Consider the following 26,816-nt stretch of genomic DNA (forward strand, 5'->3'; position numbering starts at 1 on the left):
TAATTGTCAGGGGTTCAATCAACTCACCGTTCGCATCTTCATATCCCCAGTCTGCAAACAAACAAAAAAACAGCATTAGTAGGGAATTGTAATTGACCACTTAGTTTTTGGGGGCGCAGTGGGGATCAAAATCAACACTACCAAGGATCTGTAGTGCTGAAACTCGACACGCTTTTATAAATTATAAATTTCACACAAATTAACTCATCAATCGCGTAACGTAATTGGCTAAGGTAAACTCCGCTCAAATGCGCATTGTTTCTTTGTTCAAAAGTAACTACCTATGCCCCCAGGGCTCACACGTCAACTATTCGTATATCGTATTTTAGGTGCCAGTGTGAAAGTCCAAGTTGAATTCAGAACATTCACCGACACGTTTTAGTTTGAAGGGAGAAGATATATGACCCACACTATTGCGAACATCCCCAGGGGATGCACTACATAGCTCAAGTTACTAAATCACAATTCGTGTGTATCACCATAGACCTTAGAAAGAGATAAGGGGTATGGTATCACAATACTTTCGCGGCGGATAACGTTCATTGAACTATGGTGGATACAATGCACTCACATATGCATTGTTCGAATACGTTCAGACACACCCTCTCTTATCAATGACAAGATAAAAAGGCGCCGCGTTAAGCAGTGTACTAGTATTTGTATGTTCACAAGGTGAATTCCGTGGCATGGTTACGGCCCCGGAACGAACTTGTAAACACGAAATACGAATGCAAATGAACGTAGTCGAACAATATTGGGTGTATGTGTGGGTTATGGTGCAAGGGACAATGTGCAGTGGTCTTCATGCTGTTGTATTCTCTATATAATATCTTTTGTACAGTGTTTTGACTCGACAAATGACATACGAATTCGACCGACTCTTTCTCGCAGTATATTGAAGGGTGGCAGTCGTCGTGCCGCGTCCTGTTCGATATGGGACTCATAGCGACATATACGACGCGTGTAAAATACATTGTTTATTTACATGAACACGCGCTGTGCGACGATCACCGCGCTTTAATCAAAAACATTAGGTATTGAAAGTACATTTGTCGACTACATATTTACTAGCGGCCTCCAACAACAACTTGTTGCTTGTCGGATTTTTACGATGAGTTGGTGCTATTGACCAGAATGCTGTTCGAATGACGCACGCGAACGTGTAAACAAGTTGGCAATGTTGTGAAACATGCACCAAATGGGGGGGGGATACCATACAACAACAAAAACTAACTACCGATAAATTTACAGTGCTTTATCTTTGTTCTGCCTTACTGTAGATTGTTCCGTCGTCTTAACCGGCGTAAGCCGCCACATCGTACGGTCGTACGTGGGGTCTAATCGTCCTGGGATCCAAACGGACAACTCACCTGGATTACACCATAGACCTTAGAATGACCTTAAAAAAATGGATCTTGTATTGAAATTAAAAATTCAATGTAATGAGCACAAGCACTGAAAGACGTGTTGCAAACTGCGCGGCCGAGTGATTGTGAGTGACGTCATACGGCTTCCTTAGCTTGATCATTTGTTTATAACTGTAGTAACCCACGTTGTACGCCGGATGTCGTGAAAGCCTTTATTTTATAATCAAAAGGCCTGTCCCTCTCTTTCTAAGGTCTATGATTACACCAACGGAAATAATGACATATTGTTTTGTAACTAATAAACATTTTTTCTTACTTTCGGCCTTGATCACGCGGCATTACCAGGTAGGTTGTTGACACGCTCTGAATGTTTGTTGTCGGTTGTTTTGTAAGAAATCATCTACTGCACTGCTGTGTAACTGAATAACGCATTCTTGTAACGGTGAAGGGCGATTCGTCCGATATTGCTTACTCGTCCCACGGGGTTACTTCAGACACAGTCCCTCTATCAGGACTGTGCTTCAGAGGAGATCGGGAGGAAATTGTCCGCCTTTTTTTTTATCAAACTTTGCTCGGTGCACAATCCTTCTGATAGAAAAAAGGACTCGGATTTGGTGGTACAGTACCTCACGTAATGCCTAATCAGCATGAATAAAACATGATACGAGGGCCAGAGCGCGGCTTCGCAAAATTACCACATCTTTGCCCTAGCGTCGTGGGGCGCCAGGGCGGTGTCATTCACTTATTTTCTATTCGTGAGAAATACTAGCCCACGACCTCACTCGTATCAATCAGCTCAGTGCGAACACGTAAAATAACCAGAAGTCGACGCTCCGATCTTTTGGAAAATCCGTTCCTGTGCGCCGGCTTCTACTGTTCATGGAGCTAAAATTATTATATTATTAATTCCATGTACTGTTCTACTTCACGGATTAGAAACATTCGGCGTGTACTAACGCGTCTTACATGTCGGCTTATAATGAGAAATGATAAATGCCGCTCATTTGCACATTTATTGAAGACCGGTTAATAATAACTACTTTTTTCGTTTCGAATAGTCAATGTGGTTTTGAGCATTTTACTTTGCAGTTTCAAAAGTTTGAGGAATCTCTCTTGTTCTTATTACCAAATATCTATATTTTACAGAAAAATCTGACAGCTTCAACTTGATCAGTGGTCGTAGTACCCTAGTGAGGGACGTAAAATGTGGGACCTCCTCACGCCGATCGCTAGCGCCAGGCATTTCGAATTTTCGATCAGAACAGAAATTGCCGATTGGTGACTCTGTTTATGATACACATAGGATGTCGGCCACTGGACCATCATGATTGCATTGACCTTTTGAAACAGTTACCAAAGTAAGCGTGAGACATCGGTCAAACGTGTTTTTTTTTTAGTCTAACCATGGCTCCATGGTCTAACTGTCTAGACCTCTTAGGCCCATGCTACGGTCACGGTGTTGTGCGTGAACGCTACTATTACCGCATGCATCTTTACTATTGTCTATGCAACTAGACACGTCATCGCTGTTTCTTTAAAATCATAAACAATGACCAACGGAAGTAAAACACATGCTAAGTTTATTTGAGTCTGCATGTACTTTACACTCAGTTTATATATTAGTCTGAGGATTACATAATTCCTCAATCACGTGGCACCGACCTAATTTACCAGTGCCACATATCCTGAGAGTTTATTTTTTCGTTTATTTCTATATCAAGTAGATTCATCCACTCCCCCAAGCATGCATGTACCAGCAACATGACCCAACTATGCGAGAAATGTTTGTCACAATAATTCTGATAACAGTATATGTATTAATAAGATATTATAGGCCTCTGAGCCAAAAATACCTCATTTAAAGGGCGGTGGTCGTCGCGCCGCGCCCTGTTCGATAAGGTCCAATAGCAACGTACACAATGTGTAAAGATGAACAAAAGACACATAGAAATCGATGACATCATCTGTTCATATGAATAATTTTATCAGATTCTATAGTTGATTTCAGTCTCCAATATGGCCAGGGATACTTTATAGAGTTTTGCTGATCATGGAGGTAATAAGAATTCTTATTACCTCCATGAGTTGATAGTGTTGTCAATTAACCGAGAATCTTCCGCTACATATTTTGTTACTATTTGTGAACAACAAACAGCGGACGAGTACTTCATAATATCACCTCCATGATAATATTGACTATAAAACTACATGTAATATAGCGTACAAGCAGTCTGTGAAGAGATGCACGAAAAAACATTATGAATAAAATAGAAAAATTATATGCTAGTTGTTGTCTGCCACCATTGACCAAAACCCGGGGGAGAACACCGACTTACGGAGCTGGCATTCAAATGTGTGTATACCACTGACTCGTTGCTTGAGAGTTATGAATAGAAGTTACAATACTTGTGTTGGTCGGCGATGTGTTAGACACGCTCACCGCCCTGAGGGACGATGACACGCTGTATCCAGGATACACAACACACTGACCCAGAGTACATCTCGTTAAAATTTGATATGTACCCCAGTTTAATATATCAGACTATATTACATACATGCTTTCACATACAAGACAAATATCGACCAAGTAAAAAAAAAACTTACCGCTACCGCTAGATAGGACAGGCACCATCAGGGAATGTGATATAAAAGCAAGCAAAACGACGGCACCAGCATTCATGGTCGACTCTGTCTAGTTACAACTTTTTACGTGTGAGGCGACTGTGGAGATATAAGCAAGTAATTACAGAAATCAATAGTACGTCCGGTTATATAGTTTCACTGTAACTTTACGCAGCGTATCCCGCCGCACAAAATAGTTCCACGCGTGAGTATTGGTGATTCTGTATGTATATTTGCGTCGAATATCAGCGACGCCGACTGGCATTGTAACATCCGATTCATTGGACATTGTTAAACTCAACTAAGCGTGATCAGAAACAACCCAAATACGCATACTCGTAAAACAAAGAAACAGAAGTCCATATAAACTTATTGCAGATCTCATAAAATGCCTATAAATAGTATCTGTGTCTGGATAATCAAATATCACGCTGTTTTCACTTTCATAGCCGTAACTGATCAAAGATCTAAATATTGATTGATAATTCATGCATATGGCAAGGGGTTTATAAGTACGACTACGACATTTTAGACCAATGCACGTTATATAAACACTGCCGTATTATTCAGACTGGTAGCTGTTTGGCATTACCACGGTTACTAGAAGAACCGTGGCAATACTGACTCCCGAAATATCTATTTTTGACGTCACGACATGGCAGGTACTACATGTTTGACTTGAAACACCGCGATTTGCATTCGCTTGCCTCATTTGTTTGTCTACACGAGACTTTCACCGAGTGTGCTTACGGTCAGCGAAAGTGAAAGCCGATCTGTGATGTGAACGTACATGTAATTGTATACTAGTATACGAACAAGCAAAGTTTGCCGAATGAAACTGTCAGTGTAACTGAAAACGAGTCCGAGATAGTTTCGACTGACACGGTGTCGACTCTGGCTATAACACGTTGCTATCATATATAATCTAACCATGTCTATACAAATACAACTTGAAAACGGAGATGTGTGGAATCTCCTCGTTAATACTAAAATTGTGACATTTTCTTATTAATTCTAATATTCCAGTCTAAATTTCGGGGATTAATAAATTGAGAAAATCCGCATGCCGATTTTGTGTACTTCAAGATTTTTGTCATGGCCCTCAACCATTCAAACTGACTGAGAAATTCCCTTGATGTCATCAATCGCCTAACGTCTGATGTGGTAATTATGATGCAGTGGATCACGTTGGGAGGCATTCAACAGCGACAATTTAGACGTGAATACAATTATGAACGTCCCCTTACACAATAGATAAGGATGGGTCAGAATCAATAATTATATTCACGTACATATCTGTATAGTTTTATGTGAAAATGCGTATTGCTGGATATGTTTAAGTATAATAATCATAATAACTAATTATTGTAAAATTGGTTTGCCGATGTAACAAATTTGTACATTCGCTCAAGCCTCAACGAACAAGATTTTTTTCATGAGAAATTATAGAACTGACAGAAGGTTTTATATTTTGTTTTTGAAACTTAATTTGTTTTAGTATAGTTGCAAACTGTATAGGTTATACTTGGACATGCAATCCATGTGCATTTACATATGTTTAAATATATGTTATTTTTATTCTTGCATTTATGTTTTTGTAATACTAGTAACAGTTTGGTTTATAATATACTGAATATGAAAGTACCTCTTAATAGTTTAGTTATAACATTCTGCATATCTAATCGTGTCGTCATTTTTGACTCGAAATAATGTTTTCAAACCCCATTGTAATGAAGAAAAAACAAGAAACCCAACAACAGCAACGACTTACTCATATTGCTAACCCAGTTACCAGTTTGAGACGCACAAGATCATTACACTCAAATTACCATACCTGGCTATCGAATCAATACAATCTCCATTTCGTGAGGCACATAATGTATCTCAAGGTAAACACGTGACGTCCCAATGATTTCCACGCAAGGTGTTCATGGCGGCGTAACTACGGTTAACTCAAGGAATACGCAGTGACAGTGTAGCGTAACATAAAGGCATTCAGCATTATATTGCACTGATAATACTTGTAAACTGCAGTGCGTTCTCGAAAATGAAAACAATTTCATGCTTGAAAGCGAATACTATGTCATCAACGAGGGTGCATATAAATACATCATGATATATATACTCGGGGGGGGGGAATTTTATTCAGATTTTTGTTTGTCTCAGTGCGTATAAGACTCAGACTTGAATTTGTTGTTGCAACTAGGTCTTCTCTTCGATAATTCACATTTTTTTCAACCCGATTATGTTTCTTGTTATGATTTTATGAGGTTAATACAAGGATACTGCAAAGTACTAGTATACACGAAGCAGTAAAACTGTCACAAAGCCAAAATACATTCCACATCATTTGTGGGTTCCTGTTTACACACAGATGATACAATCCATACTTGTTTCAATTTGACTTACTAAATTAGAATTACACTTGTTTGGAGAGGTTTGATACATTCTTGTAATGTTATTACCGGGAAAGCTGTGACTTTATTACCCAAGGAAAAACTGGGAAAGTCTCAACGGCTCTTTTTTTTTTGTGAAGAAATATGTATTTTTGTGAAGGAATGTCTGTCTGCTGATATAAGGCGACACCCGGTTGCTAAGCAGAAGAGACACTGCCAAGGGAACACCTGCCTGACTGCCTGCCAAGAGCCTACGCCCCAAGTTTTGTGATTCCCTGTAGTAATTTTAGTAGGGACAAACTAGCTTGGTGGGATTATATACTAAAATACTTCAAGCAACCTTCAAATCTGGGTGTGTTTTCTGTCTCTGTGCATACTAGTAATTCTAATTGAATGGGTGTACATCAACGATCACTGTGCCTCCGCTGCTAAGTGAGTTTCCCCGACTCGAAGAATCCCACTCCCGATATCCTGACCACACAACGAATAATACACACCCGACTCCTCACTTCATTTACAATTGTGACAGATACATCACGAGAATGCCGAAATCCCAAACATTTAGAACACATTAAGCGAAATTCTTTGTGTGGGGTCCGGTCAAACCTTGGGGCAGCCATGTTTTTATTTATTATTAGAGAACGCTTACGCGCGTAATCGATCCATATTTAGAATTCACGTTTTCTCAGATGATAGGATGAAAATACCCAGCGCAATACTGCAAAATTACGGCACGCTGTAACTTATGGCGTTACAGTGAAAAATAAATAATAATTACTATTATTGCATTTATTTACTTGGTTTGTAATATACTTGATGAGAAAGTGTCTTAATAGTTTTGTTATTACATTCGGTTTATCTAATCGTCTCGTCCGTTTTGTTTCAAAATAATGATTCCAAACTCCATCTGAATTAAAGAAAAACAAGAAACCCAACAACGCACAACGTGTTTCCCATAGTGCTATTCCATGTTACCAGCTTCAGCTGAACATTAAATTTCAAAATTACCATACCTGGCTATCGAAACAATACAATGTCCATTTCGTAAAGCACAATGCCACTATCGAATCTCAAGGTAAACACGTGACATCCTACACAAAGTGTTCACCGCGTAACTAAGGCCAAAACTAACAACATCACTAAACTTCAAAATTACCATACCTGGATATCGAAACCACACAGTCCCCATTTCGCAAGGCACGTAATGGCACAATTGTATCTCAAGGTAAACACGTGACATTCCAATAATAATTCCCACGCAAGGTGTTCATGGTGGCGTAACTACGGTTAACTCAAGGAATACGCAGTGTAGCATAACACAAAGGCACTGATAATACTTTTATTACTTGTAATCTGCAGTGCGTTCTCGAAAATGAAGACAATTTCATTCTTGAAAGCGAATACTAAGTCATCAACGAGAGTGAATATAAATGCATATACATATATTTAACCAATACACGAGGCGGGGGAAACTTTTTTATTCAGTTTTTTGTTTGTCTCAGTGTGTTGTACAATTATAAAACTCAGACTAGACTGGCAAAGTCGGGAATTCTTTTTTGTTTTACAAAAAATATAATTAATTGTCAATTTAGCCTTTTTAACGTGTTCGCGAAAACTAGCGTGACTGCGAAAAAAATCTTTTGTTTCAAAATGATGATTCCAAACTCCATCTGAATAAAGAAAAAAAAACACACTATCTGACGTATCAGCAGTTTGATTGGTACCGACCAACAATCGTTGTGGAAGCGACAAATTGCATCGTTCTGTCAGCAGTGTCTTGGGTTTGGAGCACCGCGGAGGGCGCAACTCACGCGACCTCGTCGGGCTAGGTACATAATGGCATAATTGTATATCAAGGTAAACACGTGAAATCTTTCACAAGGTGTTTACGGCGTAACTAAGGCATGAAGTCATTAACCCCGGGTGCGTTCTAAAAGAAGAATATGTTCGAGACATGTATAAAGTAGTAAATAGTAATCAGTCAAGGCATGTCTAAGATATAGATCCGGACGCACGCATGCACAAACGCACGCATACACGCACGCACATACTCTGTGCGTCCCAGTTATCAGACGAACAGGAACCAACCGTCGTCGTAATAACATTATTTAGCATTCATAATCATAGATACCAAGCCATATCACGTTTAACAAAAGTAACGGGAAGTCCGAGGGAAAAAATAACTTCAAAAGCTTTTCTACAATGCTTATCATTAACTTCCGAGCCTCGGTGGATAGAATGTAACGAGCGTGTTAATCTTTTCACCATCGGACTTTTTTGAATCAATATTCGGTTTTCACTAAAAAAAAAATTGTCCAAATCCTCTGAAGGAAAGTGCAGTCTATAAACAGGACTATTTTGTGAATTTGTGATGAAAAGGGACAACCGGTAGTGAAAAGGTTAAGCGATAAGTTATATAAAAAGTGTTTTGAGACAAATGTATTTTATTCTAATAATTACCAACCACTTTCAATGTGCCAACTCTACATCCAAGTCGTCACCTTTTGATGTATGTTACATTTAAAAGGATGCAAATAGTTACTACAACTGTCTATTTTTTTTTACTTAATTTAATGTGGCAAGAAGACGCTTGCACAACACAGATATGTTTAGAATGAGAAATAGACGGATTGACCTTTGAAAATATTCGCCCATCCCGAGGTGCATGAATATTTAATTAGGTGTTAGAAATATTGATATTTTTAATAGGCTTTATTAATTCAGTCAAAACAATATTGTTTTAATGTTTCATGTTTAATTTGGTTGTTTTCTATCTGCATGTTGTCGATCGAACGTGCTAAAACGTGTGCTTTGGGTTGTGTATAGAATGTCTAAACGTATATCAGTATTTTTAGATCGGTTTGTCAACATTAAAAGTACCTCTCACACTATCACAAGTGCACCTACAGGCGTTACACACTGGTATAATATAATGTCCATTTTATGCCGTATTTGCAATTCAAATCTATCTGTTGTTAAATGTTGTTCTATCTGTTGTTAAAAGATGGCTGGTCTGTACAATGAACCATATACCCAAAACAAGGGGGATAAAAAAACAGCGACAAACAAAAGGAAATCAGAATGTTTACTGTACGAGCTTGGTATATCAAACGTAAATTACAATTGGATTAAGGAAGAGATGCAGCTTGGGAGAGCTAAATTGTCATGTTGCATATTTTTATTATTTTCAAATCTACATATTCCAGTCTTTGTTCTGTAAAAAATGAAAAGTTCTACTACAAAGGGAGTCACAATGCACGGTGCTGTCACAATTGTGGGAACAACTCAATTTTGTTTTTAAAAAAGTTTGGAAAACAACTATTCTAAATTGTCACTCCATCTAAGTCAACACTTCTTTAACAGTTTTGTAGCCATAGTTTATGAACAAGATTATTGTGGCAGTGTTTTTTAAGAGTCAATAGGTTTTGAAGTTGGCAAAATTGCACATTAAAATGTAAGTCATTCAATTTCTCGACCTCGGGAAAAATTGTCAGTGAACAAGAAGTAGGTCAGTCTATTGTAAAGGTCATTAAAACCAATTATAACCTAATTAGTACGAGTACTTCTAACATTGGTTGCATGAAATGCATCTGTTTCGAGACACTGCGTCATCATTCATAGCATTGTACGTTGACAATTGTTGTAAAACAGTTGCTTGCAAGGGCGTGTGGGGTCAACTTGTGCATAGAATTCTTATTTTCAAGAGAACATACCACTGAATAAATAGCACGTGTGCTTTATTATTGGATTAAAAGAACAGGTTGTTAGGTACTGTATTGTGCTGTTATACTCGTATTGTTCAATGGCGTTTTGATTGCGACCCATGTCTGCTTTGAAAGAGTTTTCGTAGTGATTTTATTGTACGATGTGTTTAAACCTCTCAAAATTGTACTTAGTTCTCTCATCAGTGATTTACTCTAAAAGTTACCAGTGGAAATACGAGATACAAAAATATGGATGAAAAAAATGTTGTATATTTATTCAGGCACTTATAAACAGTACATTAGAGCATATAAAAATATACATTTGCATCAGATACAGACTCCGAGTCGTGTGTATTTTTGGGTGTTTTGCAAAAAAATTAGAGTGTGTAAATGGCACAAATAACGCGAAATATATACTATTATTATACATATGTCACCGTAATTTTGCGGTATATTAATAATTTTATCGTACTATATTAGGAAATGCGAATTCCAAATATGGAATGATTACGTGCGTAAGCGTCATCTAAAAAAACATGGCTACCACCAGGGTTTGACCGAACTCCACACAAAGAAGTTCGCTGATACTGTTCTAAACATTTCGAAATTCGGCACTCCCATGATGTATCCTTGGAAGGAAAAGATGTATGATAATAAGGTTATTACGATGATACCAAAGTATGCACTCAGACAGTACACCGTCGCATCGACCTCCGCTGCCTGTCGGTCGATACTCTCGCTGTACTGTCTTCGTGCATACGTTGAGGTATCCTCGTAATAACCTCATAGTATTCATACTAAATTTGTTATAACGTGCATTTACACCCAAGATTTTGACGATCTATATTAAGGTAGCGGGACTATTATTTGCATACTTGTTTTCATCTTCTAATTGTGACTAAATGACTACAAATAGACCCAGGAAAGTATATATTTTTAGAATCGCCAGATTTCAAGCTTTTCACAAGTGTATTTTGCATGCCGGTATCTGCATTCTACGACGCGTTACTCAATCAAAGGTGAAAAATTACTTTTTCTGTAAAAAAAATAATTACGCATTTATGCTGGCGATAAGAAGTATTTTTTTCACTTTTCCTAGTTGTTCAATAGTCTGGTAAATTGAATGTGTCTGGTCAGTTTTATTCAAGCAACGCGTTTTAAAAAATAGTGTGCTGAATTTCAATTACTGTTTTAGTCGCATTGCCCCCAACTCAAACCACAACTCGTTGGTAAATAGTCGATGAAATAGTTTGTCTGGACACATTCAAGTTCCCCTCACTGTCACCTTAAAGCTGTGAAAATTTGGTGTTAATCCGACGACAATAAGTATACGTTATTTTTTGTTAAAGACCTTGTATTTTGAAAAACCTAAGCTCCTAGAAAACGTCCATGAAGTAACAGCAAAGATTTTCAAGCTTGTTTATCGGCACAATCAGTTTGTTTCCCCATCAAGGTCTGTTTTAACATGTGTAGGGACATCCAAATGTGTAAGGCTATTGGAAACCAACAAAATAAAGGAATAGGATAGCGATAATTGGATAAATTCGGCATATGAAAACACCAAAATCAATGATTTTTTTTTCAGTGGCTGTATGACCTTGTTTCTGACACATTCATATGCAAATGACTAATCTGTGAAACAAACAGGGGCGGAGACAGGTCACTCAAATGTTTGGAAACACTCATTGTGTGTCAGATAGCTACTGATAACACATCCTAACATTGCTTTGTCTTGAGTTTATCTTTGAAACTTATAGGCACACAGATTAAACCTGTGTTGTTGATTTTGGAAAACACTACTGAGGCTGCCTTGTTTCCCTTCAGAAAATCTACATTTTAACCAACTTACATAACATTCTATGTTATGTTGACTTTATCACATGAAAGTTTATAGTGCATTTCATCAATTAATAAATAAAAGTGAAAATCGTAATTTTCAACACAAATAATAGTCTCGCTACCTTAAGTTGGATGTTATTTAAAGGGGAACCGCTCAATCCCATGGATTGCACCAAAGAATCACTATTGTTTATGTTGTTTACAATGCTAATCTATCTTTTGTTATCCATTGTTATTTTAATCCAGAAAGTAAATTTGTTGTGAGATTAGGCTTAACTGGAAGGTGTCCCTTTAACCACTATACTCGACGCGAGAGGTATGATGTGATATTATTAATTAGACGCCGTGAATCAATAAATAATTTGGTCGCCTAAATATTTTGATTATCATCATAATTGAAATACAGTAGGTCGGGACCTCGTGTGCGTTGATGCTTGAGTAAGATATTGAGTTTAGTACACGAATCTACATCGGACCCATTATTTATAATGGGGAATTAGTATTCATACGTATCCTAACAGCACTTTTTACCAATAGTTGCAACTGATATAATCTTAAAAGCAGGACCAATTTCATTTGCGCGTAAGTAATTTGCACGTAGACCCACCGGGAGTATGGTTTAAATAAGTTTCCAGTGCCTCCAGGAGCCTGAGTATGACAGTCTTCGACAATTGCAGCCACAATTGCAACAAAAAACAATAAAATTGCCACGACTGCATTTTAAATTTTTGGATTCTACAATAGAATAAATACTATATGACCCGGATGTACGTGATCGCTTTCCTTTTACAATTAAAGTTGCTTTTTAATCACATATTTTAGGGAAATATTGTTTAGCGAATAAAATATTAATGTCATACATAATTCAATCTTTGGACAGCAGAATCTAACAGACGACAAACAAAATATTTTTGAAGTTCACAATTTTTTGCGCAATTTCAGGTTTCAACTAGCTTACAGCAAGTCTCAGAAGTATTGGGGCAGCCAATTTGCAAACTCGCTAGCAAATTGGTTAACTGCTTTGGTTTAGACTGAACGGTTGGCTTTCGAATCTCGCTGGTGCCTTCCTGTGGTCACGCCCACTTTGGGGCGTAAAACGTCCTTGAACTCAATAAAATCACGAGTAAAAAGCCTTTCGAAACAGGAACTATCAGCGTAATCTGATTTCAAATTTACGCAATTCTGGGGCCAGTTTATTTCTACAATATAAACATTTTCATTTATCAAGATTTAGTATAAACGATTTATCATATCAGTAAAATACTTGCCGATCGACGATTGACTTCGAAATGTTCCAAGTTTCGAACAAACTCCCGGCACTCCTTGCATGGTATGTGTCAGATCGGTGTAAAGAGGACGCCGATATGAAGCGCCAATGTACTCCTTGATACAGTGGTGCGCGCCGGGGGTGCGCGTCTTAGCAACATAGAACGTTCGGTGATGTGGCTCCGTCCCAAGAATACCATTTGTATTCAAGTTACCCAATCAGAAACGACACATCACTCATTGGTAAGATTACAGTTTTGGCATATAGAAATCAACATGTTGCTAACTTTATGCTCTGTGAACGAGCTTACTGACCATCAAAAGAAAGCGCGTTGTGCTGCAGCTGAGGGAAATGCGTTTGTTGCAACGAAACTGGATCGGGCATGTTATCAGATCAGACAGTTTTGTCAGTTTACTAAAACGCGGATTGCATAAATATTTGGACATTCCGTAGTCTTCATTCACTTGCCCACAAACAATTTTCAACGTTGGAATAAACAAATTTGGAAACGTGTCAACGAACATAGACCTTCTGTTCTTGACTATCGGTGAATCAGCGCAAAGCCTACACATCGCCATTGTTTTAATCTGTGATGAACCCGGACGTTCACATTTATGATACAGCAACGTTGGTGGCGCCAGCTCCTGGCGCGCACAATCAAATGACTCAATTTAATGACTCAATCCTAACACGATCACGCACGGGTTTGTGGGCCGGTTATGAAGGTCTCATGCCACTAATTAACCAATCAGTTTAAATGCCTCGCAAGAACCTATGAGGGGGAGTACTCTCCCTGGGGTTCTCCACACGTGTCAGGGGGAAATCTCGTCTTGTCTCTATCGCGTCCCCTTGAGGTACGGGATCGGGAATGTCACTTAAACTTGTACAGTCAAATAGACGCACACAACAAAATACGTTTCAACTCTTGTCTTTAGTCAGTCAGTCGAGTACTCTATCAGACACAGCGCCCTGGGGAAAAGTCCCCAAGACTATCGCAAGGCGGACCCAAGACTAGCCCCAAAATGAAGACTGCGTCTGTCGTGGTGTTCTCGCCAAGACCAACTGAAAACTCTTTTATTCACTTTCAAAACCTTAACCAATTACAAAGCAGTTTAAAGACTCTAAGGCGTGGCCTTCACACATACAGCCAATCATACTGAGTACTGGACACGTCATATCTTTTGATTAATCGTTCACTATATTACTAACTGCGAATACCAACTGTCAGAACTAGTAGTCCGGATAGCGACGGTATATCGTAATTAGTTCCAAAACACTGAGTCGAGTTCCGTCCAGGACCTCGCATGAGCCTAAACGATGACAGACATAACACAGCCTTTCACTAGTAATCAGCTAAATAAGTCGGACAACAGATACTCGCAAACAAATTCATCACACACCAAAGACATTTTTTAAATATTTTTTTTCTCAGGTGCTCGCTGAGGGCGTAATCACCTGGGTAAAAGGTGAGACCAATATGTGGTCTTTTGTTTACTACTTAGTGGCTGTGTACCTGTGGGTTTATTCTGTGTGTATTTGGATGTTCTAATCTTGGTGTTTTTCCAGTGATTTCTCTTGGTGCAATCCAAATACAGTAGGTGTGTCTTGTTTACCTGAGATTTGCAAGAGTTTGAGCTGGCCAACATGTTAGTTTTTTTTCATATGGTTCATTATTGGCATGTTGATTTCCCATTTTTGAGCCATGTTTTCAACTTTCTTCATATATATTTTCATATAGCAATCTCGTCATATGTTAACATTGTCGTCTATGGAAATTCAATTAGTGGTATGAGCCCTGAAGTAACAGTTTGCCTAGGACCACCTGAGGTTGTTGTTTTGACCATAATTATGGCTCTATTCACTGGAATTTAGTCATTTTGGGGAGATCTCATCTTACATGACCAAAGTTTACTTTGACCTAATTAATATAAGTTTTGACTTCTCCTGACCTTGCATAGATCTGATAATTATGAGGTTGTGTGTTCAAGCACACATTTCATGAGATCAGCTCCATTTATTTGGCAGGTATAGTGCAAAGTAACTGGGAATCTTTTTTATTTTTATTTTACCACTTTATTCATTTTATTCATTCATCAATGAATTATTCATGTCACCACTAATTTCAATGGCTCTAGGAATTCTGAGAAAAATGCTTAACCCCATTTTATGGGGTTTTTGTCTTATTTTCACATTATGGCAGACAATCTTAACAATTTGTAGTGCGTCCATTTCTAGTGTACCCTATTCAAAGTTTAATGAGGTCAAAATCCCAAATATTCAAATAAATTCTGAAAATTGTGTTGTGTATCTTGTCACTGACAAGAGATTTGCATACTGTCAGTATATTAGCCAAGTATTACAACTCTTTCAATTTCACAATTATTGCTCTTTTCTCAGAATTTTGGTGAATAGTTAGCTAATTAATCCCATCTTGAGTTTATTATTGAACAGTGCATGTAAACCCCCCCCCCAAAAAAAAAAATAATCAGAAATGCTGTTGATTTGAATTTAATTTGATCAGGGATGTGTAATAAGAGTAATTTATATTTAGACCCTTTTCTGGTTTGTATATTTTTATTTTTATTTCTTTTTAAATCATAAAATTTTTTCGTTGAACTACTTTTTTTCACATAAGATTTGATTAAGCTTTTTATGTTGAGCAAATTCTATGTGTGGCCATGGTAAATCAAACCACTGTTGTGTTTTGGTATATCAAAGGTTGTCTGTCACAGGTCTCCTGCCTAAATGCAGATACCGTGGAATTGTTTTTTTTGTTTTTAATTAATTGGAGAAATAATGAGCTGATGAATTGAGACTTTTGATTCAGTAGAATTTTTTTTTTAAATTATAGTGATAAACTACCTTTAATTGTCATAATTCTATGTATTATTTCTAGAAATTAATTAAAATCACTAATCATGCCAAACGTTGGTCTGTACTTGTTTGTGGCATGGTGAATAAGAACATTATACTTTAGAGTACTGCATCTAATAATCAGGCTTATATTCATTGCCTACCATCTAATTTGGTGTTATGCTGAGTGTGCATGTTGACACTTTCTACAACTAATTGTCTGGGTATAGGGCGCCACCAAGTGGTAGATTTTGATAAATAACTCCCAGAATTTAAATTTTGGGGATTTTGTTTGCATGGGAAATTACTCGTCTAATGATATTCCATCATATATAAGATCAACAAGAACTTTATTAAATCTTATTTCTCTTAAGGTCTCATGCCACTAATTAACCAATGGCTGCTCATAGCCCTCAATTTAAATGCCTTGCAAGAACCAATGAAATTTTTTAAACATTTTTTTTCTCAGGTGCTTCCTGTTTGAGGGCGTAATCAACTGGGTCAAAGGTGAGACCAACATGTGGTCTTTTGTTTACTACTTAGCGGCTGTGTACCTGTGTGTATTTGGATGTTCTAATCTTGGTGTTTTTCCAGTGATTTCTCTTGATGCAATCCAAATACAGTCTTGTTTACCTGAGATTTGCAGGAGTTTGAGCTGGCCAACATGTTAGTTTTTTTCATATGGTTGATTACTGGCATGTTGATTCCCCATTTTTGAGCCATGTTTTCAACTTTCTTCTTCATTTTCATATAGCAATCTCGTCATATGTTAACATTGTCGTCTATGGAAATTCAATTAGTGATATGAGCCCTGAATGGCCGGCTTTAGCGAAACCGTGCAATTCGGACCATGATGTTGCTGAAAATATAAATGAGAATTCTCTATAGCTCAGGCGTTAGAGGTTCTGCCTGTGGGTGATATCAGGTTGTTTGTCGATAGTTGAGAAAAAATAACATCTCCTCGCCATCCACAAACATTGTACATTGATTAGACAGTCAGATCCAATTTACAATAGTGTTTCACAAATTAGGTTGCAAGTAAATCTTGTAAATCGTAATAGCACACTCGTTAAGGAAGTGTGCCCGAACCACTTCCTTGGTCAATCGCCTCAGTTCTCTATTAATCTAAGTGTGAAGCTAGACTAACGCTTATAACGCTCCCAGATAAATCAACTTCATAATTGCAGGGAAATTCAACTTACAGGTTTGTTTTTTAATTTTTTTTATTCACGAGATATTCAACTTTTCGTCAGTAAACATACACACAACTTCGCTCAACTGCGTACAAGCCTATTTCCCCACCATTCAAAATACCACCTAAAACCATTTTTTTGCTGCTCTGTCAGGCCAGTTTCCGGCAACGAATGACAACCCTATTTCTGAGCAGAGCTGCGCAAATGCTGCATGTACATTTACTGTATTTTTCCCCACAGAATTCATATTCATGTTACAGCCTGTGCGAACACCCGCTCTTCATAATGATATACGCCATCTAAGCGTCAGTCATCCAGGTGAGATCGAGGGAACATTGGTCATTCAAGGCACATTCGTTAGACCTAACAAATATATTTGTAGTCAGCGTGCACCACCAAAACGTTCCAGCCGTTTTTCATTTATTTCACTACTGCACAAAGCCCTCTGTTGACGATATGCGGCAAAAATGCGTATGCTGTGAAATATTTTAGCCAAAAAAAAAAACAGACAAACATATTCACCATATTTGCATAAAATTTCAATTTGTTTTTGTTAAGATAAATCGATTTGAGTCTTGAATACGATATTTACTAAACGAATCAGAAAATAAACATATCTTCCAATGGTGAAGCATCCATCAGCCAAAATCTTACTCCATCGCAGCCTGAAATCTTATAACACAGATTATGTTTTTTTTTTTGTTTTTTTATATACCCTATTTTTTATTGTGATTTTGATAACCTTATATTCATGCGTGCATAGACGTGACTATAAGTTTGAAAACAACACATATTACGTGTTTTTGTTTGTTGCAGTATGCATGCAATGATTGAATTCAAAAACCCCTCCCGGGCCTCCGCTACGCGTCAGTCGATCGATCGATAGCCCCATTCACAGTCAGCTGGCGTGTAATAATATAAATTATTTAGCGATATTTTAGTTTCAAGCCGCATTCTTCGTGTATAGTTTGCCATGGCTTCCTCAATGACCTCAAATGATCAATACAATGACATGGCCCCCAGAATAAACGCGATTGTGATTAGAGTGACGATCCAGAGTGACGATCAAATTCAGTCAGTCCATTGAGCCGGCGACGAATATAAACAAACGTTTTATTAAAAAAATATATTAACAATACATATTTTACCGATAAAGCAGCAAATCGAAACTTACCATTACCACGTATGATTTTCTTCCTAAACTACGTGCAGCCGCCGAACCGTTACCGCCGCGCCATATTGGATTTGTGAATGACTAGCCTCGTTCCACAACTCTTAATCCTAACACTATCGTCGTTGGAAACAGTGATCTCGTACGAACGAAACTGTCTTAATTACAATCAATCATTGATTATGTCGAATATTTACCTGCAATGTCACCAACTTTGGCTATCGCGACACATTCTATGACTAGAACATATAATGCCAATAGTGACCTTCCATTGAACCGACGGAATATGTACAACTAGGTCAACGCGGTTGCCATTCAGCATACGAAACTCTGGCCCACAGGGACCTGACGATCTATTTGTCTCAATGCATGGACGTCTATGGGACCGAGCGACTATGTCCCGGTACAGGACCTTGCCCTTGCTCAAAATACTAGAAATTATAGAATTAAAGCAGTGCAGTAATGTAAAGCAAACATATGTTATTAAATTTAATCATCACGCTCTCAGCCGAAACCACGAAAATCACGGCTGATCAGCTTGCACTATATGTGGCGAAACTCGTCACGAAATAAGAACATGCAATGTTACTCATTCTCTGCCTTTTATACACAATTTTTTTATTTTATTGAAAAAAAAATATCTTGTACAAGTAAACTGATTTTTTTCTTGTGTGCAAACAAATGGCCAAGTTTTTGTTTATCCAGTGTACACCAAACTAGTGCATCTCATTAATATGCATGGTTTACAAACATAACTGAACTGAGGGTAAATAGTTTTAAGTTGGGCCACTTTCTTTATTTGCTATTTACAAACAACTGATAAGATATCTGTTTGTAGTTTACACACAGCTGATAAGACATGTGCACTGCTGCCTTTCTAGACAGGAAGTACAGCAAAGACAAAACAATCGCTTTTGAAACAACAAATTTTGAATAAACAAAAAGTACATGAATGTACCACTTCAATGTAATTATATGTTAACAGAATAAAAACTAACAATAAATTTCTGTAATATCTTTTCTTGGCTTTGTCATTGAAAGGTGTCTGACCATAGGGTTAGTTTCTTAGTCCAGAAGTAATGCAGTTACATTGGAAGGGGGCTCCCTTTTACAAAATATGGTTGCAAACAATAAAATACGGCCATCTGTGGTGGCTATGCATTGCATGAAAATTCTGATAACAGGCCACAAACTACATGTAAAGGTTGATCAATGATAATAATATGCTTGGACCTGGTTTATATAATCCATTTTTCAGAGGAGTTTTCACCAAGTAGGCATACTTGCATGCTTAGGTTTTTCTAAATTCGTAAATTATGTTACATGTAATAAATCTGTCTGATAAATACTTGGTTGTTTTATCTAATGTGCTCATGCGAACAAAACGCACGGCAACGAAATAGTAGCGTTCCCCCCCCCCGGGGGCCGACGTCTTGACATCGGATAGTGGGCCAGTGTTTCACGCAAGGCAAGGGTTGACTTTTTCGTACGACTTCGGTAAAAAATAAAGGATCATCTAAAATCTAGGTAGTTTTCATAGATGATAACAATGAGTCCGGTTACAATTAAATGTTGAAGAGATTCATCTACAAGTATAAGACCCGAGGTTACTGTTAAGTGACGGTAAAACTCTGTTTTGCGGGATTTGATTTTAAAGCACAGGAAATGCTACATGCCGGCATACATCACTGTGTCACATTTTACAATTATTCTATTCACACCAATTAAAAAACAGGGCAGCTTCCTTCATTAATGTGCAAAATATGCAAAGAAGGAGAGGGTTATCAGTAATTCTTTAGTTTAGTTGTCATTCACTAATTATGGACGAGATAGTAAGCACGCGAAAATTTTCAAGAAAAAGAAAGCGAGGAAGAAAGAAGAAAAACGTCAAAAGAATGATCACTCTTGTCAAAAAAGATGTTGAAAGAGACGATGCTGGGTTCGTACAGAACGGATTTCCCCGTCGAAACCAGTGTCAGCCATGAAGTGGGCGAAGAAAGTGTTACCGTGACACTGAGAGTCCGATGAATCAGACTTCGATATAGTGGGTAATACTCCTGTTCAAAACGTTCGAGAGATGTCTGTATCTCGCAGGAAAATATTGTTACCTTCCGACGTAGAAGAAGAAAGTGAGAGTGAATGTCACGGCCGATCGTTTGAAGACGGCGAGATTCGACTCGTTGACATGTCACTGTTGAATGGCGCCCTAGAAAAAGAGATTTGTCAATTTTGCAAAGTAGGCAATATCTCAATAGTGGAGCGCAGGCGTCACGGTCTAGGCAGTCAGTTTGAATTTCTTTGCACGCAAGGAGATTGATTGTATTCGATCAAAACTGAGCCAGCCTAGCTTCCCGTCATCCCGAAAAAAGGGAGCAGTTTTCGAAATAAATAGAAAAGCTGCCATTGGAATGCGAGCGATTGGAAAGGGACGGCGCGCTCTGGTGAAACTGTCAAGCTATTAGGGGTTACCTCGGGGGTTACCTCGACCAGTAACGGGTCCACCCTATCGCCAGTATGTACGAGCTGCCTCCAGGAGACTCCGAAACTCGTGGCATGCTTGAACTAATAAGTTTACAAACACAACGGCCCAAAAATAAATACACTGTATTTGCAAACACTTCAACTGCCAAGTGTAGTGTCTGTATTGTTTTTTACTCGCAAACAGAACCGCCCACTTTGCATAATCCAAGCTTTAATGAATGACGTCACCGTTCGTTATCAGCACAGACCGTCACAAAACTCCATAGCGTGAAAAAACAAAGTTTTTCACAGATATAAATGTCGGTTCATGATTTTTCTCGAAAACAACTTTCAAAGCATTTCATTTACAATTAGCCCATGTAAATTTTGCTGCTAAAACGGGAGTTAACGTTGATTGAAGTTTGAAATCATAAAAGTGCCGATTTCTTGGTGTTCGGTTTTTGCCAATTACCGTTGACCTAATTTTAAATGGCGTTTCAGTGAATAGCGCTACGATGTCCCCGTTTAGCTTTTCTTACTCTTGGATATGTTGGCTTCATATCCGTATTTACATAGTTGCAAAATTCTATTGCGTTTTTTCACAAACCTCGCGCAAACCACCGGTATACTCTAACTTTAACACCAAAAAACGTGCTTGAAATTTGTGATTTTCGGAAAGAAAAAAAAACTTAATGCAAAAAATAGAAATACGGATTTAAACTTCATGACCTTTGCTTCAAAACAGTGTAAAGTTTTTGATCGCATGAATGACTGTAGAGATGACAATTAAAATTTAATTCACGTTAGTTAAATTATCAGCCCCGCTGATTTTCAGAATCACGTGACGCTAAAACAAACACAATGTTCACAAAATATTAATAATAGGAAAATACAAGTCAAGAGCTTTCCAAACATATATAGATTGTATGGTTTCTTGTAAAATTTATTCGGATTATAGGTGTTTACATTTTTCATGCAAAAAAAACTATCCTGCTATCTTAATTAAACTCTTTTGTACTTTAATGACTTTAACTGCATCGAGGGGGGGGGGAATTTTTTAAATCTTTTATCCGAGTCGACAATGAATGTGTGCGACGAGAAAGTACCCGCGAGACCTTACACTCGTAGTGTTTTGTATTTTCCACATTGGGGACTAAGGTCGCATTTTTTGTTCGTTACCTTTTATTGACCCGGGCATTGGCCCGACGAATAATGTACAAGTACTAACTTAAAGTAGGTCATCTCTGTTTCCATTCAGCATACGAAACTCGTTACGAAATAAGAACGTCCAACGTTACTTGTTCCCAGTTTTGTTTTATACACAATTTTTGCCAAGTAAAGGGCGGCAGTCGTCGTGCCTCGTCCAGTTCGACATGGGACTCACACCGACGTATACAACGCGTGTAAAATACATAGTTTATTTACTTGAAATTCGAACACGCGCTGCGGGACGACCAGGGCGCTTTAAACTGTTTTGTATTTTAATGACAAATGCATGCATTTGGGAGTATTTTTTTATAAATCTGTTATCGACCATGTGACCATGCATTTGCAGTGTTGTGCACTTTCACATTGCGGATAGACATTGCGGATAGACTTGTCCAGTTATATTTTTTCGAAATTTGGGGTGAACCGTGACCGTGACGCGAAACCACATTTCGCGGTTAAAGGGGATTTCGCGCTAACAACTCCGTTTTGCGATACTTTTATTTAATTTAAACTTTGAAAAGAAAAGAATGCGCCAGTCTGCACTCGGAACTAAGGTCCCATTTGTAATTCGTTACCTTGGTCGTTGTAAGTGTATGCATTCAATATTCTGTCACATTGCATACGTTTGCACCGCTTGTCGTCCTTGATGATCTTTGTAATAAGAGATCGCATTACATTTTAGTTTACAAATAATATGTATATGCTTCAATGGCATTTCGAACTAGGAATGCGTGGATGAGTAGTGTCATGTATGTCCGTAGTCACTCGTGCGAATACCTGGTTGCGGAATGAACCAAACATTAATACTAATGATCTTTTGTTTCACTTCACTACGGCCCAACCCAACCCGACACCTTGCTCCCAAACACAGTTTTCACGTCGATTAATAGTGCACAGCCGAGCGATCAAATGTGAGTGTTTTTATACGGGGTCAATACGTGCAGTGAAGCATGAAGTAAAAGATTGGTCATGTAACATAAGAATTCGTTTGATGATTCTTGAGAATGCCCCAAACCAGATAAGTTTCAACCACGGGCGTATCGTGAATTATATTGCCAGTTGTAGGCGGATTTGGGTCAATATATGTAATTCTGGTGGCTCCTATTTATTTAAACGTTTTGCGACAAGCGTCAATTTATAGCGACATTTCCAGTTCCAGTTTTCAGAATGAAGATTTCACCAACGTTGATCAAGAACAGGCCAATATAAAACAACCTGAAAACCGAGATCATTGCAGCAACTTACGAAAATCTTCGTTTTGTTTGCGCGGAGATTAATGAAGATAACATTCCGAAGAGAGAATGAAATATATGCCCAAAGAATTTCGGCAGAACCAAATCAGACGGAGCGGCTGCTTTATTTCCATCCATACAAAAACAAAACGCGTGATGCGAGGAGACAAGAACCAATTCAACCCGACGCGTGTTGACCTACAAACTGGAAGCCACATGATATATTCACATGCGAAAAAAAAAATGAAAATATAACAGAATGAAAACAAAACAAATAAGTACAATTGTGGGGACAAACTAAACACCAACAACAAAACATAAATTTAACACCCAAACACGAGATCCCTTAATGTCCATACTATTAGGTGACTTTTTTCCCACAACCTACTCTTATTAAGACAGGCATTGATTTCCGACTAGCGGTTTTACAACACAACATAATCTCCAGCAGCCGCCTATCTAAACATCTTGACCCGGTTGTTAACGGACGAAAATAAACCCCGAGTTGTAAACGTACCAGGAAACAAATCACAGTTAGTTCAAATAAGTTTAATAACATAACATAACATAAGTTTAATAACATAACCAGGCGTTTTATTCAACATTTTACATTAAAGCGGGAGTTGCCACCTGCGCATGCGTTATTACCCGCGCATGCGTTAGATGGTCATTGTTTACAAACAAGCGTTTACCAATGAGCCTTTGCGTTTTTAGCGTGTGTTGTTATCATCGCTTGGGTCTCAATTCCCGCGCGTGCGCTGGAGACGACCCTCCCGCTTTAAATCGCATAACAGTGTTCATTAGTTTATTATGTACAATCATGAAGCTAATATGCCATGGTACAATGAAATATCATTATTTTGTGTCTTACATTTTTGGGAAACGTGTCCTAAACATTACTTGAAAATCGCTATTTTTAGAACATTTCCAATGATAAAGAAAAATTGCATTTCCTGACACTTTGAAACCTAGATTTTTTAAAGAATTCAGAACAATAAAAAGTACTCCATCATTAGCAATATACGATTTTTTTCAGCCTATGTCACCGGCTAGATTTTGAGATATTGCATAGTATCTCTGCTATAGGAACTTAAGGTAAAAGCATTATAATAGTGGCAAAATGGTGACTTTCCACTAAAATACAGCCATCAATTTCTTGAAAATAAGGCTGGTGACCCCAACTTTTTTTTTTAAATCAATAGCCTTATATTACAAAATGAATAAATTCTGCATATTTTAATGTCTCTACTGAACCTTTTATCAGTGCACAACTTATAAAAATGTCCATTAATTTACTTTCCACCAAAGATCACGACAGTTTATACGCTTACGGGAAATGTGTTATGTTCATGGCAATACAATGCAATATTTTGTCTCACTGCCTGTCCATGGACACGGGGTTAAACTCAAACATCAATAAAAATTTCCATTTTAATAGCGACAGAAAACTAAAATTCAGCCTTCAAATACACCCATTCTAACATTTTGCCATTGAAATAATTAATTACAATTGTGAATGAAGGTATGTACTTTACATTATGTGTGTTATAAATTGTAGAAGTTTAGGAAGGTGATTTTAAAGTGGCTTAGCCACTCGTCATTTTGGACTTTGTGCACAGTTAAATTGAGAATACCCATAAGGCTCTGCTTCATTTCATATCTTGCTATTTTCTTTAATATGAACGCTATAATGCGAATATTTTTCATATTTACAATATCTGTGAACAAGTGTACAGAACCGTGTTCAGTCACGGTGGCGGCGGCACATGGGAGGGAGCAGAGGGACGGTCGCCCCCCACGAAAAGATGTTGGGGGCATCACTCCTTCAAAATCAAGCTGAAACCCTTTGTGGCAGCAACATTTGCCCCTCAAAATGCAGGAAATAGCGTTTCAGAGGGTCTAGATTTCAGATCTCGCCCCCCATGCAAAATGTCGTGCTGCCGTCTCTGTTGAGGTAAGTATAATGTTAGTACTAGCTTTCAATCGACTCTGACCATTGCTATGTCTTTTATTCGTATGCTTTATCGCCTACTTTCCTATATAGTTAACTGGTATTTAAATGAATAAGTAGTTTAACATCATTGTTAATGTGCTCGATACCACAAATCTTTTTTTAGTGTTTTGGTGATTACTTATATTTTTGATTAGCATTATTTGGCTTTTATTTTTAAATTAAGTGACCATTGTCCATGTAGTGCAGTTATAAAAACGCGACTACTAATACACTGTCGAATAATACACTTCTATTTTTAAAAAATCGGGTTTCATAGTATCACAAACTAATAACGCTAGCGAACAGTTCGATTTAAAAGTGGGTAGTGAGTGAAACGGTCTATCGAATATTTCAGATAACGGTTGTCAAATCACAACGTTAAAGAGGAACCGCTCAATCCCATGGATTGCACAAAAGAATCATGGGACACTATTGTTTATGTTGTTTACAATGTTAATCTATCTTTTGTTATCCATTGTTATTTTAATTCAGAAAGTAAATTTTTTGCGAAATTAATCTTAACTGGAAGGTGCCCCAAGTGACTTTGGCAGTAACATGAGGTCGGCATGAAAAAAAAACTTTACTGTCAACAAGTAATTCACAATGCCCGAATTCGAAAACAATTAACCTTAGCGATTATGTTCGGGTCAATATGTCAATTTAATTCAATGCATTCCATGATTAGACAAATTTTAATTTGTTTAATCATGCAAGTAACAATCCACAAAATTTTCCTTATAATCTCTCAACTTTAACCAGTTTAAGGTTCCACTGCTGTAACGTGTCCGCACGGTACATCATTTTGACAACTTCACTAGACGTGTCACTAAAACAGCCTATGTTGCAAGCCACGCACATGCAGTATGGCAAACATTCACCGTGGGTTCGGGCGCCATAATCGGTTCTTACGTCTGCACGTCTTACCAATAGCAACTCGCCCTAAATGAGAAGAACGTGAAATGAGTATACGCATACAATGCAGATATCGCGATTATATAAATAACCCTACCTTGGAGATATCCAGTTCAGACGTATGTTGAAGTGTGTGAGTTTAACCCAGAATGCCTGGGTAAAACACATAAACTACGACTTGTTTTGTTTGTTAGTTTAAATGGTGCTTGGTGGACATTGTAAACATGAAGCACCGCCCACTTTCCACTCACCGACAGTGACTGTACAGGCACATTGAATAAATTGTTCGGCGGATTGATATTGTGATCTTTGTATTTATTTAACCACATAACACGTATACATTACCGAGGACGTTCAACAAAACTCGTCCGCCGTATTCATGTAATAACAGTCGGTGCAATGGTCATTCATACAAATGACAAGGCAGATGCCTCTCATTCGTTCTCAATATGGTATTCTCGGGGGCGGACATCCGGGCATATTCACTGCATGGTAACCATCACGGTGAAAACAAAGTCCGAAAACTCTTAGTAGAAAACGGTACTTTGGGATGGTTGTTGAGACTCCCCTGAACAGTATAACAAGATTAGCCCTGCGT

At 37.9% G+C, this 26,816-nt stretch overlaps 1 protein-coding gene across 2 annotated transcripts in view; it reads right to left on the minus strand.

Annotated features, from left to right (window-relative positions):
* LOC100376928 (carbonic anhydrase 1) overlaps positions 1 to 26,449 on the minus strand; it is a 36,414-nt gene extending 9,965 nt beyond the window's left edge. The window contains exons 1-3 of one of the 2 annotated variants that reach the window (XM_078010194.2): positions 26,316 to 26,449; positions 3,972 to 4,088; positions 28 to 51 (exon numbers count right to left, since the gene is read on the minus strand). In XM_078010194.2, the coding sequence (XP_077866320.1) occupies positions 28 to 51; positions 3,972 to 4,047 (100 nt within the window). In that variant the 5' untranslated portion in view covers positions 4,048 to 4,088; positions 26,316 to 26,449. Of the gene's footprint in view, positions 1 to 27; positions 52 to 3,971; positions 4,089 to 18,415; positions 18,669 to 26,315 lie in introns of those variants that run through there. The other variant, XM_002735813.4, reaches the window with a different exon arrangement.
* Between the last annotated feature and the right edge of the window lie 367 nt (positions 26,450 to 26,816).

This window comes from Saccoglossus kowalevskii, chromosome 16 (assembly GCF_978046115.1).
Source record: "Saccoglossus kowalevskii chromosome 16, keSacKowa6.1, whole genome shotgun sequence".
Lineage (NCBI taxonomy): Eukaryota > Metazoa > Hemichordata > Enteropneusta > Harrimaniidae > Saccoglossus > Saccoglossus kowalevskii.